The sequence below is a fragment of the Lithobates pipiens genome, unplaced genomic scaffold, assembly GCF_037356315.1.
Source record: "Lithobates pipiens isolate NorthernLeopardFrog02 unplaced genomic scaffold, aLitPip1_a1.2 Scaffold_8, whole genome shotgun sequence".
NCBI lineage: Eukaryota > Metazoa > Chordata > Amphibia > Anura > Ranidae > Lithobates > Lithobates pipiens.
This window is the reverse complement of record NW_027507903.1, coordinates 275,601,114-275,617,476: the sequence shown is the minus strand read 5'-3', so window position 1 is coordinate 275,617,476 and position 16,363 is coordinate 275,601,114. Positions and strand designations below refer to the sequence as shown.

The following is a 16,363-nucleotide window of genomic DNA, read 5'->3' as shown; positions in this document are numbered from 1 at the left end:
GTGTCTTTGTGAGATGCAGAAGAGGTGAACGGATGGACTCTACATGCCTGGTTCCCACCGTGAAGCATGGAGGAGGAGGTGTGATGGTGCGGGGGTGCTTTGCTGGTGACACTGTTGGGGATTTATTCAAAATTGAAGGCATACTGAACCAGCATGGCTACCACAGCATCTTGCAGTGGCATGCTATTCCATCCGGTTTGCGTTTAGTTGGACCATCATTCATTTTTCAACAGGACAATGACCCCAAACACACCTCCAGGCTCTGTAAGGGCTATTTGAGCAAGAAGGAGAGTGATGGGGTGGTGCACCAGATGACCTGGTCTCCACAGTCACCGGACCTGAACCCACTCGAGATGGTTTGGGGTGAGCTGGACTGCAGAGTGAAGGCAAAAGGGCCAACAAGTGCTAAGCATCTCTGGAAACTCCTTCAAGACTGTTGGAAAGCCATTTCAGGTGACTACCTTTTGAAGCTCATCAACAGAATGCCAAGAGTGTGCGGAGCAGTAATCAAAGCAAAAGGTGGCTACTTTGAAGAACCTAGAATATAAGACATATTTTCAGTTGTTTCACACTTTTTTGTTAAGTATATAATTGCACATGTGTTAATTCATAGTTTTGATGCCTTCAGTGTGAATCTACAATTTTCATAGTAATGAAAATAAAGAAAACTCTTTGAATGAGAAGGTGTGTCAAAACTTTTGGTCTGTACTGTATATATATATATATATATATATATACACTGCAGCCGGTGTACAGTACATAAAAAAGTGCAGGTGGTGTACAATACATAATACAGTACAGGTGGTGTACACATTGTATAATACAGTGTGTACAGTTTCTAATAAACTTCAGGGGGTGTACACAGCATGTAATACAGTGCAGCCGGTGTACAGTACATGATACAGTGCAGGCAATGCACACGGTATATAATACGGTGTGTACAGTTTCTAATACACTTCAGGCGGTGTACACAGTATACTGTATAATACAGTAGAGTAGTGTGAAAATCCCCATCATGTCTGGAAGGTCACCAAGGAGAGGCAGATGCTCACAGGCCACTAAAAGAGGGCAAGCAGCCTCTGTGTCTACAGTGAAAAGTAGTGGTGGCAGACATGGTGCATCCTCTGCAGGCGGGTCACGCTTGTCCTTTTTTTCTGCTGCTGACCGTGTTTTTGAGCCACAACATACAGAAGAGTTGGTGAAATGGATAACTAAGCCGTTCCCATCCTCTGTCACCCAGGCTCATACTAGTTTGCCTTCCAATGCAGCTGCCAAAGCTTGTCCACAGTTACTCCTTCTGTAGCCCCACCATCGTGCATGGAGGAGTCACCAAAATTATATGACCATAGTGTCGATTACATGCTGATGCAGGATGCGTAGCAATTGGAAGGCTCTGATATTGGTTCCCAGGTTGAGGAAAGGAGTAACGTGAGCCTAGAGAGAGGGGGTGCCACAGAAGGACAGGAAACTTGCAGTCATGTTCCCCCAGCTGCAGCATACTTTCAAGTTTGCCCCAGTGACAAGGAGGGGGTATTATGAGGTCACTGACTGTACTTGGGTGCCTGAGAGAAGAGAGGAGGAAATTGAGGCAGAGGCACAACTCCAACAAGGCAGGATGTCCTACAGGGGCCAGTTTAACGGCAGCTACCCTATTGCATCACACAACAGAGCTCCACAGGTGCAGGGCGCTGCTGACTCCCCTCTGACTTCCAAAATGTAATTGGTGTGGGCTTTTTTCGACACATGTGCAGTAGATTCCACCATTGCTGGGGCACCACATGCTTGACAAGACATATAATGACCTGCCATGCAGTCCGTTGGCAACAGCACCTGTAAGACCCAAATAATAAAATGGTGGACTTCTCCTTGCTCCTCACCTGTGATCTCAACCCATACTATACCTCCAGTCCTCTCAAAAACCTGCACTGAGAGGAATGAAGGTATAGCAATAGGTTCCACAAGTACTTGCAGCCAATCTGCTAGCGGTACACCACCTGTTGATATCAGCAGGCAAATTTCGCTACCCCAGTTGCTGAACCATAAAAAAGAATACAGTCCCAGCCAACCACATGCTCAGCATCTAAATGCTAGCTTGGCCAAATTGCTAGCACTGCAACTGCTGCCTTTTCAGCGGGTAGACTCGGCCCCCTTTTGTGAATTTGTGGAATGTGCTGCACCACAGGTTCCAAAACAATATTGTTGGACAGGTGATCGGCAGCAAGGTTCATATTACTGCTGACTCATGGTCCAGCAGGCATGGTCAGGGATGTTACCTTTTCTTCACGGCGCACTGGGTAACTCTGCTAACAGCTGGGAAAGATGCAGGACAGGGTTCAGTGTTGAAGCTTGCTCTGCCACCATGCCTCGAAAAAGCTGGTGGTGATTCTGACACATCTGTCTGCTCCACCCACTCCTCTTCTTCTTCCTCTATGGCCTCTTCTGCAGAATTGTCCCTGAGCGTTCAAGGGCCTATGCAAGCAGTCAGGTAAAAGATGCCATGCAGTGCTTCAGTTGGTCTGCCTAGGGGACAGGAGCCACACTGGGGCAGAGATTCGGTCAGCTCTGCAGGGGCAGGCTCAGAGGTGGTTGAACATAGAAAAGAGGAGGTTGCACCGATTTTGAGTATTACTAAAGATTACTACAAATCCTTGACTATGCACATGGTGAGCGCAACAGAACTTTGTGTTTGGGTATATTGGCAATGTACACACATTCCAACAATCAGAGAATGACTTGTTACTTGTTACACACGAGCGGACTTTTCGACATCCAAACTCCGACGGACTGAGTCCGGCGGACTATCCGATCGTGTGTGGGCTGCAACGGACTTTAGCGAAGCTAAAGTCTGACGGACTTTAGAAATGAAGCATGCTTTAAATTTTCCCGACGGAACTCCGCCGGACCCGGTCCCCTTTGAAAAATCCGCTCGTGTGTTTGCTACTCCGACGGACTAAAACCGACGCTAGGGCAGCTATTGGCTACTGTCTAGGAACTTCCTACGTCGAATCCAGTCGTACGTCATCACGTTCGACTCCGTCGGAGTTTGGTGTGATGGTGTGTGGTCAAGTCCGTTCGGTCGAAAAGTCCGCCAGAACTCCGTCGGAACTCCGGCGGAACTCCTTTGGAGGTCTGTCAGACTTAATCCCTCTCGTGTGTACGGGGCATTAGACTTTCTAAAATAGAAGAGATGGAGGAACTTATTTATATTTCATTAGAGCGGATACAAACATTTACAAATACATGGGCATGTTGGGGATACTTTAAAACCACTGAGTGTTTTCAATCTTATGATCCTTAAGGCCCGTACACACAATCTGACTTTTTGACAACAAACATGCAAATTAGCTGTTTTAAGGCAACATTCCACCGTGTGTACGCTCCATTGGACAAACTTTTGTTTTTATTGGTCTTTTGTTGGCTGTGCGAATGGACAAACCTTTTGACAACATAAGACCGATAGAGCAAAGTCCGATTGTGTGTACACAAAACCATCCGACTTTTGTGAAAAAGATCAGACAACAATACAGAAGTTGACCAAAGGGTGACGTCGGAGTGATTGAACGTCCTCTTTTGAAGTGTCGTCAGTACGTTAAAACGTCACTGTGTTTGTTGCCTAAAAAGTCTGATCGTGTGTGTGCAATACAAATTTATGGCCAACGCCCTTTGTACAAAAGTCCACGGGAAAGTTTGTACAAAGTCCAATCGTGTGTATGAGGCTTTAGAGAACGGAGCATCACACTAGCTGTACATGGAGATTGAGACAGCCCAAGTTGAGCCAACGGACCGGGGAAGGGGGGGCAAGTGCAATTTGTACTACGCCTTTCCCTTCTGGCCCCCTCTTCCTTTCCTTTTCTTCACCCTCTCCCCTTCCTCCCCCTTTTTTTTTAGTTTTGTTTCAGCCCTGCTCCTTGTTTTCTTATTTATAGCTATAGTTAGTTATTTTACTCTAATATAAAAAAAAACCTGGAATCCACATATATCACATACAATGGGATTGCTAGGAATTTGCTTAGTGGTACAAACAAGCCATTCATTTTGTTACCCAAAAAGTTTGTTGCTTATATGAATCCCTGAACTTACTCTTTTTATTATCGTTATATTTCTTGGCCTGCAAGCCATCGATGGCCTGCAGCATAGCTAAATGTCCTATATAATGTATGCATTGTGAACACTTAAAATGCATACATTGTTACTGAAGTTATGGCTGCTCAGTTTAACATTGAAGCAGTATTAACCACTTCAGCCCTGGAACGATTTACCGGCTTCCTGACCAGAGCATTTTTTGCAATATGGCACTGTATCAGTTTAACTGACAATTATGCGGTCGTGTGACATTGCACCCAAATAAAATTAATTTCTTTATTTCCCCCACAAATAGAGCTTTCTTTTGATGGTATTTGATCACCTCTGTGGTTTTTCTTTTTTGCGTTATAAACAAAAAAAGAGGGACAATTTTGATAAAAAGCAATATTTTTTACTTTTTGCTATGATAAATATCCCCCAAAAATATATAAAAAAATATAATTTCTTCCTTAGTTTAGGCCGATATATATTCTTCTACATATTTTTGGTAAAAAATATCGTAATAAGCATATATTGATTGGTATGCGCAAAAGTTATAGCGTCTACAAAATAGGGGATAGATTTATGACATTTTTATATATATTATATTATATATTTTTTTTTATTAGTAATGGCAGCAATCTGCGTTTTTTATTATGACTGTGACATTTTGGCGGACACATCAAACACTTTTAACACTTTTTTAGGACCAGTGACATTCATACAGTGTTCGCTGCTATAAAAATGCACTGGTTACTGTGTAAATGACACTGGCAGGGAAGGGGTTAAACACTAGGGGCGATCAAGGTGATAACTGTGTTCCCTCAGTGTGTTATAAATGTAGGGGGGTGGGATCACTAAATTATGACAGAGATCACTGCTCCTGATGAGAGGAAGCAGTAGATCCCTGTCATGTTGCTAGGCAGGACAGGGGAATGTTTTGTTTACATAGGCATCTCCCCGTTCTGCCTCTCTGTGCCACACTCGCGGGCCACCGACAGTCATCAAGTCTGCGGGTCCCATGGTGGGCGCATGCCTACTATCCTGTGATTTAAATGGGATGTGCAGGCACGCCCATTTGCGCAGTCGTGCCATTGTGCCGATGTATATCGTGCGCTGGACGGCAAATGGTTAAAACCCAAAAGCAAGCATTTATTATATTGCATCATACCAGCTATATTCGTTTTTTTTTTTTCTTTGTGTTATTTTCATCTGGTGATCCAGACATTAATACTATGTTCTTCAAAAGCACAAGTTCCCAAACTCTTCAACAGAAACATAGAAACATAGAAAAGTGATGGCAGAAAAAAGACAGAGCAGTCCATCTAGTCTGCCCATTTTTTTGTCCCAAGCATGTTTGAAGCCATTTACTGTTGACTGACTCACTACCTCTGCTGGAAGTTCATTACAAGCATCAACTGCCTTTTTAGTAAAATAAAACGTTCTAAGAGTAGTTTTGAAATTTCCTCCAGTTATGTTCAGGTCATGTCTTTGCTCTTGATTTGAAAAAAAAATGTTCTCCTGATTCTTATTCACCCCCTTGATGTATTTAAAGGTTTCAATCATGTCTCTCCTTTCCCTTCTTTCCTGCAGACTGTACACATTAAGTTCCCAAAGTTGCTCCTGATATGTTTTACCCCCCAGACCTTTCACCATTTTTGTTACCCATCTCTGAACTTGTGTCTTTTCAATATATTTTTGTAAGTGAAGTCTTTAGAACTGGACACCATATTCTAAATGAGGTCTCACTAAAGATCTACATAGGGGAATCAGGACCTCCTTTCTCCTGCTGGTGATCCCTCTAGTGATGCATCATAGAATTCTATTCTATTCTAGAATTCTGCCTGGTCACACCGTTTGCTCATTTTGCAATCATTTGAAATAAGTACCCTCAAATATTTTTACTCTGTAGTGATGGCCAACACTGTACCCCCAATGTTTCACTCTTGAAATAGAGATTCTTTTCCCTAGGTGCATTATTGTACACTTAGAAACATTGAACTGTAGATTCCATTGCTTTGACCAATCTTCCAAAAATGTCAAATCGTGTTACATGTTACAGTCACCTCCAGGGATATCAACCCTATTGCACACCTTTGTATCATCAGAAAAAAGACATACCTTGCCCAACAAACCTTTAGTTTTATCATTTACATATAGATTAAATAGAACAGGACCTTATGGTATGCCACTAGTGACTGGTCTCTATTCCGAGCGAACCCCACCACATCTAATGATAGGTAAGCTGCAATATTTAACATTTTTGGTTTTGGGTTTATTACCACTTTAAAACATATCTAACCCCAAGAACAACAATTTGCCATATTGTTGCTTGCTATTTTTTAGATGTGGTAACAGTATTAGTTTTTTTCCAGGATTTTCACCTTTATTTTTACCTGGTGAACCAACCAGTAGTAACAACTCCTGACTAAGGGAGCTAGTGCTCCCTTAGTCAGGAGTTGTTACTACTGGTTGGTTCACCAGGTAAGTGGAGCAGTGCTGTCATACTCTTATTATTATTATTATTATTATTCACGATTTATATAGCGCCAACAGTTTACGCAGCGCTTTACAATGTAGAGGGGAGACAGCACAATTACAGTACAGAATAATACAGAAGGGACAGGAGGGCCCTGCTCGTACAGCTTACATTCTAAAGGTAGGGGGTGGTGGTAGAAAAGTACACACTAGAAAAGGACAGTGAGCACAGAAAGATATTAATGTACAAGATTTTTGGCAGTATTAACATGTATTGTTTGCACTTTTCGAACAGATATAACAAAGGCTTTCAATGGTTTAATTTAACAGATGAAAAAGGAGTACATAAGATAAGTTCATTGTTAGGGTTTGGTTTACATGCATTTTAATATGTAGCAAAAAAGTACTTTGCCAATATACTTAAAGCAAACATGTAAATGTCTACCTCTATTTATGATCTATATTGCAATATGTTGCTGTAGGAATCCAAATGAATTGAGCTTATATTTTACATTTGTCTATTTCTTATTGCATTTCAGATGTGGAATGATATATATGGAAGCAAAAGACTTAGGATGGGAGCCGCTGACTAAGTCATGGTTAGCTGCAAAACTTCCCGCAGGGCTTACTGCTGAGGAAAGCCAAATTGTGCAGGTAGAACCAATGCTCACCATATTAACTCTAGGAGGAAATTTTTTTTATCTTCTCTCATCTAAACAATTTCTTGCTTCCTAGCCAGTCAGCAGTTCAACATTTAATAAATAACCTAGGCTGTGGACAGGACATTTTTTCTTTATTTTGATACCCTTACAGAAGTAATCATGCCTCTTGTCAGGTTCTCTACAGATAAAGACAAATGCTCTGCATTGCCAGACTGTCTATGCATTTCAATTTCAACCTAAAACAATGAAATGTGTGATTGCTGGATACTCCGAGAATGTCATTTGTCTTGTCATTTGGGATAGAATGACCATACTGCATAAACATAGCATTTCAATGAACAGTGTTGCATTTTGCATTCTTTCAATTTTCAGTAATAAATTAAACATAACTTTTTTAAATGATATTTTATAAATAAATGTATTTTAATTGCATGTTAGAAACTTTGCATATAGATTCAATGTTATTTTATATGTGAACCAACAGAGGACTTCTGTGTTCAGATAGTCTTACACTGCTTCTGTTTTTAAAATACTATTTTGTGTGTTAAAAGTTGTATCCTTTACACTATACACTTTGCTATCTTTTATTATATTGGCTTTGCTTTCCCTTCCCCATAATATGTTTCTGTTTGTTTTCCTGTCTGTCTATCTATCTCTATCTCTTTAAAACATAAAAAAACACTAAATAAAAAAATACCTGTTTAATAAACAGCTCACCAGATTCTCACGCAATTTATTCACTCAGTTTAAATAGTCTATTGGATATGTCAATCAACTTTGTTTTCTTTCTTTATCCCAAATTGGTACTAAAAATATATAAAAAAGTTTGTTCTTTGCACCAGAGATACCAAAGCAGCTAACCTTAGGGTTAATACTCTCACTGTATGGGACCATAAATGTACAGAACGGATGCTTTGCTGATGACATTTTTTACCTCCCAAGAGGAGAGAGACAAGAAAAAGTTAAATTTAAGAGCGTCCAAACTTTGAAAACACCACCCTTGTGCTTAAAGAGCACTATGTTCTTCTTCATTTCTGATTTCTCTGGAAATATGCATTGAACTGTGGGAGCATTGTGCTCTTTTTTTTGCATTTTTTATTTATACAATTTTTCAGTATAGAAATGAACAAAGGATAAAATAAGCAAGGAAACAACAAAAGAAGGTTGGACAGATCAACCAATCAGTGTGTAACAGATAATATTCATCATATTGTGCTCTGCCAGAGGAATCTGAGGGGCCACAAGTAATAGTAAGATTATAAGACTTTTGTAAGAATAGATGTGAGGCCAGATGTATGTCAGACTATGGTATGTAAAGTATGTTATGGAAGTAGTAGATGTGGGTAAAGGGGGTCCAAGGGTTTACCTTGAAGGCAGATGATGCTACATAAAAAAAACAAGGAGTGAGAAGCTGCCTCTGGGTGTAGACATTTAAAATAAGCTTTAATAGACATATAGGTGTCAACTCACATTTAAGCAGTATCTAATTTTACTGTCACAGGGAGTCCTCCAACATGCCCATGCATTGTTTGATGGGAAAATGTATAAAAAAAAAGGGGGTGATGTATGGGAGGTACAATGCCACCAGTGGGAGCAACACACAAGCACAGCCATGGCATCAACCTGCTTAAGCTATCAATACTTGTTTAAAATTGTCAGTGAAGGTCAGTTCAATACAATAGAACTATGAATTTCTGACTTTGTTGCGTGTATCTTTTTTGAGCTTGTGAGATTTTCAATCTCCCTAATAGCCTCAACCATTCTGACCCATTGTTGTACCATCAGTAGAATAGGAGATTTCCAAACTGCTGGTATGCGTGACCTTGCTGTGTTAACCAGGTGGTGCAATATACATTTTTTGGAGGCTAATGTCAGAATTGGGTTGTGATGCAAGAGAAAAAAATTGGACATTTTAAGGAGTTCCCTTGAATTTAGAAAATGTTGGAGTAATCTCGTGAACCCATGTCCAAACAATTTTAAGAAATGGACATGACTAGAATATGTGCAGTAAAATGCCCCTTTACTACTCACATTTTCAACAGGCCTCAGATTCTGTGGGAAATATAGAATGAAGGAGGGTGGGAGTTTGATACCAGCAAGTTACTATCTTGTACCCTGTTTCCTGGTATTTGTTGGATATGGAGGATCTGAAAGGCATGGAAAGAACCTTCATGTATGCTCCCAGTGATAAAGTGATCCAAATCTTGTTCCCAGAGGTCCAGATAATAGAGGGGTGAGTTACATGCTTTCAAAATGATCCATTTGTAAGTTGAGAAGAGGGTATTGTAAATCAGGCCTTCTGCTCTGTTTAACTCTCTTGTTCAATGGGTGTCCATTTACATGAGGATTTGAGCCAGGCAAAGACTGTAGAAAGTGGGATAGTTGTATTATCTATAGGGTACCTAGAGGAGCCAGCTCCTTCGAAGTCACCAGTTGAGTAGAAGACAGCTAGGCAAAGCAGCACATAGAGTGTCTTGTTCTCCATGTCTTGGCCTGTTTGAGATGATGGACTCATTTGCATTGTGTGCCTGGGGGAAATTCAGGATAGTCTGGAATAGGAAGTAAAAGGGTGAAGGTGCTATGCCATGGGAGTCAAAGTGTTTGGCATACTTTCCAAGTAGCCCCAATAATGGGGTATTTGGACAGTTTAGATAGCCAGAGAAATGTCTGCAGAGGGACTGGGAGGCTGCCTGTTTTAGTGTTACCCAGTGTTTCAAAGTTTTATGTTTAGACCAGTCCAGAGCCCTCATCAGGTGGTAGGCAATATTGTAAAGGCGAATGTCTGGTAGAGCTATACCTCTGGAGTCTTTTGTCTATTGAAGAATGGTGTGTTTCAAGTAGGCAGGTTTATTGGACCATACAAATTTATTTATAAGAGATTGGAGTGTTTTGCAGAAGTATGTTGTAAGTTGGATAGGTATTGTTTGAAACAAATAAATTATCTGTGTAAGCATATTTTGTTTAATAGCATTGCATTTCCCCAACCAGGTGACCACATACAGGTGTGCGGTGTAGTGTACAAGGAGCCTGATAGGCAGTAAGTAAGGGACATGAAGTCATTATGTCTCATTCAGAGCCATTGTTCTAAATTCTGTATTTAAGTTAAGACTATCATATGTAGGAAGATGCTGTCACTTAGCAATGTAAAAACACATTGGGGGTCATTTACTAATTACACACGAATTACTGTGAATCAGTACCAATTAGCGCTAATTGCGCTAATTAGCACTAGAACGGTATTCACTATAGCGCTGGTAAAACAAAATTCTCCCAAAATCGAATTTACTATAGAAAACAAATAGCACCTAATCCCTTACTCTGCTGAAACCCACATGGAATTAATGTTTAGAGCATGATATTGTTTCCTAAATGGTACTGAAATATGCGGTATATTATTTAAAGATAATCTGTTTTTAAATTGTGTGAAAAAGTGATTTCTACACTAAAATATCTTTAAAAGTCTGAGAAGAGAGAAATTCCCTTTATCATTTTAATTCCCATGGCTTTTTTATAGGGCGCTATACCAAAATGAGTGCTGTGTTAAAGAGCATTTTTTGTGAGTGAAAATCGGCGCTATTATAGCCCAATGCAAGTTTTAGCCATTAATTCTAATGGTAGAATTGTAACGTCCCCATATAATGTTGAGATGAAATGTATCTTTCTCTCAAATAAATTTTCCTTTGCAACATTGTTACTTCTACTTCAAATATAATGTTTTTCAGAATGCTAGAATGTGGAATGGTTTGATGTTTTGGTAAAATATATTTTTCACTTTCACTTGTTACTCTCCATCTCACAACAATCTTAACCCAAGGTGTCTTTACAAGCCACAAACAATACCATTACTGATGTAAATTTAAAAAGAATCACTTTTTTTGTGCTTTTTATTATTTCCAAATAATCATAATTTGAGCCCAAAAAATGTGATATGTATACCAACATCAGAAATCAAAATGTAATTCCCAAAAATGTAAGGGCAATATCACTATTCTACACTCACCCACAAAGAGCCACCAAATATCACAGAATAAATCAAGAAGAATAACTCTTGAGTAGTGTAATTCCATCACCTATATGCCCAAAGAAATGCAGTATATATGTGTAGGAGGTTTCCACATGTGACAGCTCTGTGGCTTAGATGTTAGGACTTCTTCTTAGTATCCCTGAGTGTCCCAAAGATGCTGCTTCATGTAGAGAAGTTATCTCATCTCCTAGGTCCTAAAGCTAAATGTCTAAATGTAGTATTTATGTTTAGGCGGGTTCCACCTCCATTGTAAATCTTGCCAGATACACTATCTAGCCAAAAGTATTGGGACACCTGCCTATACACACACACGCAGTGCAGAGAGGCTAGGATCACAGGCAGTGCTGGGGGTGTCAGTGGCAGTGCGGGGAGGATAGGATCACAGGCTGTGCTGGGGGTCAGTGGCAGTGCTGGGGGGGTCAGTGGCAGTGCGGGAAGGACAGGATCATAGGCAGCTGTACTAACTTTGTCTCCGGCTCCATGGTGTCTGGCAGCAGTGACACCTATGCTGAGATAGAGAGATGGGGTCTCATCCAGCCCCTCCCACTTCAGTACTCGCAAGTCAGCTGACCCTTTAGTTTCTGCCCCTCCAACTGCTGCAGTTGCTTTGTGCCCCACATACAGCCAGAGGCCCTGCTTACTGGGATGCATCATCTGCCCATCTGGACAGGGGGAGGCATGGAGCTTTTTGTGTCCGGAGGTCTCCATTATTTCTGCTGCCCCAACCCAAACAGCCAGCCAATGAGGAGGGGGCACCTCTGGCACCCCTGACTGATGTGTAGTGCACAGATACCAGCCCTGCACACAAGTGTTGTTGAAAAATGTGGACATCAATTTGCCACCCTACTCAAACTTCCACCTGAGACTCATGGTAGGGACAGCCCTGCTGCCTGCTCCTCCGCCTGTGCTGTGGAAGAGGGGACAGTCTTTTTCATTTTTGATAAACTCTTTCTCGATGTCCATACAACATCCTTGCTCCTCATCACCAGAACCCAATTCTCCTTCTCCTATGGCAGGATTAGTGGAAGAGGAGGAGGAGGAAGAAACTGGTGAATTAGCAGTCTGGAAAAATGGGTGTTATGCACCCTTGAGGAGGAGGGGGGATTATGGTATGGAGTTGTTTTTCAGGGGTTGAGCTTGGCCCCTTAGTTCCAGTGAAGGGAACTCTTAAGGCATCAGCAAGGACAATTTCATGCTCCCAACTTGTGGGAACAGTTTGGGGATGGCCCCTTCCCAAAGTCCATAAAGACATAGTTGAGAGAGTTTGGGATGGAGGAACTTGACTGGCCTGCAGAGTCCTGACTTCAACCCAGCTTAAACTCTTCTGGGAAGGCTGTCCACAAGGTTTAGGAGTGTGTCTATGGGAATCTTTGACCATTCTTCCAGAAGCTCATTTGTAAGGTCAGGCACCGATGTTGGATGAGAAGGCCTGGCTCACAGTCTCCATTCTAATTCATCCCAAAGATGTTCTATTGAGTTGAGGTCTGGACTGCGTGCCACCCCAAGCTCACTCATCTATGTCTTTATGGACCTTGCTTTGTGCACTAGTGTGCTGTCAAGTTGGAACAGGAAGGGACCATCTCCAAAGTGTTCCCACAAAGTTGGGAGCATGAAATTGTGAAAAATGTCTTGGTATGCTGATGCCTTAAGAGTTCCCTTCACTGGAACTAAGGGGCCAAGCCCAACCCCTGAAAAACAACCCCACGCTATAATTCCCCTCCACAAAATTATTTGGACCACTGCACAAAGTAAGATCCATAATGACATGGATGAGCGAATTTGAGGTGGAGGAACTTGACTGGCCTACACAGAGTCCTGAACTGAACACGGTAGAACACCTTTGGGATGAATTTGTGTGGAGACTGCGAGCCAGGCCTTCTACCTCTGACCTCACAAATGCGCTTCTGGAAGAATGGTCAAACATTCCCATAGACACACTCCTAAACCTTGTGTACAGCCTTCCCAGAAGAGTTGAAGCTGTTATAGCTGCCAAGGGTGGGGCAACTCAATATTGAACCCTACAGACTAAGACATGGAAGGCATTAAAGTTCAAGCACCCCAATACTTTTAGCAATACAGTATATATGTATATATATATATATATATATATATATATGTATGTATGTATGTATGTATGTATGTATGTATATATATATATATATATATATATATATATATATATATATATATATAGACACATTTTTAAGATTATTGAAAACTATTTATAGAACTTGTATATAATATTTTTTCAATAATCTGGAAAAGATTAGGCACAAACGTATAATAAAAAAAAATGTGCCTTTTAAAAACACATCATTGAATCTTTTATGCTGTGACAGGCAAATGAAAGGCAATGTTCACATATGTGTGCTAATTTAATAACCTCCATTATTTGATTTCTAGTCCATGTTATCAGGAACTGATGAAGTGTGCTGCAGAAGTCATGCTATCAATAACTTTGAAGGAAATATCCTCGCTAGGTACATAATCTCAGTGAAGAAAAATGCTGTTTCAGTGTCAGGACAATAATAATATAGAATATTCCAACATCAATAGCTGACATTTATCTTACTTACCATAAACAAAAAAATTATTATAATCTAATAGATGTGAAATGATTCCATTACAAAGACCATTATACTGAGGAGAGTTTACCTTATCACTAAAGATATCTTATTACATGGAGCTTTAGGGATGTCTTCATAAAACTTGTAGCTTAATCATAGGAATTCAGTCTTGTCACGGTAACTGGCCTGTACTAGGAATGGGTATAATTGTCCTGCGTTGTTGCTCTATGCAGATTTCTATCCAGCTCCCCCTTTATTAGGCCAATGTATTAATATTTTCCCAGTTTTAAACAGTTATTAAATACTACACAATCAATAAGGTATTATAGTGTTATGCAGAGAGTACCGGCAGAGTTGCTGACAGAAGATGATCCAGGATAAGCAGCACAGAGAGCCTACATGTGACCAGTGAAGCAGTATTACACCATGGATCTCCTGCAGTTGATCACACAGCATCATCGATCATGATATAGTGATGCAAAGATTGCATGGGGAATTAAAGTGGATGTAAATGTTTAAATATACTGTACCTAGTAAAGTAAACGGCCTCAGATGATACTCAGGGATGAAACAAATCTCTCTACATAAGTTTTGCATGTATATCTGCTGTATTCAGCTCTATATACTGTTTAGAACTTTCAGATTGATTTAGATTTTTTCTTCCTGTTCAACACTGGAGTGAAGCCTGGGCATACAGTCAAGACAACTAATTGGAGGAAAGGCACACACTCAGAACTGTTCATTGAATAGTTCAGCACTCTGCTAATCTATTTATAGCATCCTCCCCAATACAAATCTCAGGCTGCTTTTATCATATGTGACGGAGAACTTGTCAGGAGTTATCAGGCTGATAACAGAAGAACGGAGCAGTAGGCAGTTATGGCACATAGTGCTTTAAAGAGAGGTAACATAACACTGCAGATATGTGTCCAGCTCAAATTTCATGAATCAGGTTTACATCCACTTTAACTACTGTATTCCTGTTATCAGCAGTTTGTTTGCATTTTCCCAATTGGAGGATCTTCGGACAGTACCTCTCCTCTGGGGAGCTTTACATAACTGTTGTAACACTAGTGAAAGCTAATAAAGTGGGGTAGAAGCATAGGCTCTGCCAAGAGTAGAGACTTGGTTACACCAATCACAGCAGCCTCTACACCACTGCCATTTTATAATGCAATTATGAATATATTTATCTGGACAAATAATTTATTAACATTCTTTTAGGAATTCACATATTTCCTCTATTAAACCACATATAAATATTAAAGGAAACCCATACACTCCTGTTGATAATCACCTTATTGTTAAAGTAAGGCAATTAACTTTACATAAAGTATATTTACTCTTTTTGCTACTTTGTTTAAATTGTTATTTAACTGGCTACTCATTCACCTTCTATTTACTACCAGCTGGGAGCACAGATTTCTGAAATGTTGCCTACTTCCTTGCTGTATTTTGTGCTATGCAGATGGAATGTAGTCTAATTGTTTGAAAATAAGTTGCCATATGGTAGAAAGCACAGAAGATTAGTATATTAACACTGGTCCTAATATGTTTTACCATGCTGTTCTTGTATTTATTGAAACTTGCCTTGATATGTCATTGAATAGAAGAAAAATGGTAGTGCTGAAAATTGCAATATGTATTTCAGCATATGGTGCTGCAGAATTTCTGTTTGACGTTCACTTCGTAATTGAATGGCTTTTTGGAGTCTTAACATATTAATGACAGCATTGAAATGTTCTCCCTGCAATTAGTTGGGCTAATACTTGCCTTAGGTGGGATTTATAGTACTTTGTTTTATATAATGGGTTTATTTGGATGATTTTGGAAGAGCTCATTTCCATTCTCTCATTGTTATTGCTTTTATTAGTAATATACCCTCCGATTTCCTAGTAGATGGGAACATTGTTCCTGTGGGAAATTGAGGATCTTAAGCTGTTTAGTATTTTATTTTATATATCTATGTTTATGGAATGTGTATTGTTCATTTTATTTGAGAACTATACCAAATATTACAGCACATCACCATTACTGCTTCACTAACATTAAAATGTTTGGTAATACATATTCAAATATTTAGTTTGTAAATTGTAAAATTCAAATTACAGTAGTTCTATAAAAACAAGTTTATCTACAGCAATATATATTCGGAGGAGTAATGGCCATCATGGCCTACACATCACCCTACTGTTTGTCACATAAAAGCTATGTACAAATATATGAAAGAAGAAGGAAGCATTAGCTCCTCACATGCATTTTTATATGATCAAGGTCCTACATGTACTGTCTTCAATTTTGGATGTGGTATACAGGCATGTCATTCCAATCCACATCCCACAATGCAATGGCAGATGCCTCTGCAGCTTAGCATCGGGCTTGGGCATTAAAACTGGGAAAGTCTCTATTTGCACAGCTGTTTTGGGAGGGCTCTAAGCCCACGTACACACGGTCGGAGATTTTGGCAACCAAATCCATCGGATTTAGTCTGACGGATTGTGTCCGAAACTGTTGCATACACACGGTCGGGCCAAGTTGTCTGATTTCGTGGTTGCCAAGAACGCGGTGAC

The 16,363-nt window shown here is 40.1% G+C and overlaps 1 protein-coding gene across 1 annotated transcript in view; it reads left to right on the top strand.

The window, feature by feature from the left end:
- Positions 1–16,363, top strand: part of LOC143962680 (dynein axonemal heavy chain 3-like) — a 2,426,925-nt gene that overhangs the window by 1,132,500 nt on the left and 1,278,062 nt on the right. The window contains exon 37 of the mRNA XM_077472045.1: positions 7,080–7,194. Coding sequence (XP_077328171.1) covers positions 7,080–7,194 — 115 coding nt within the window. The remainder of the gene's footprint in view (positions 1–7,079; positions 7,195–16,363) is intronic.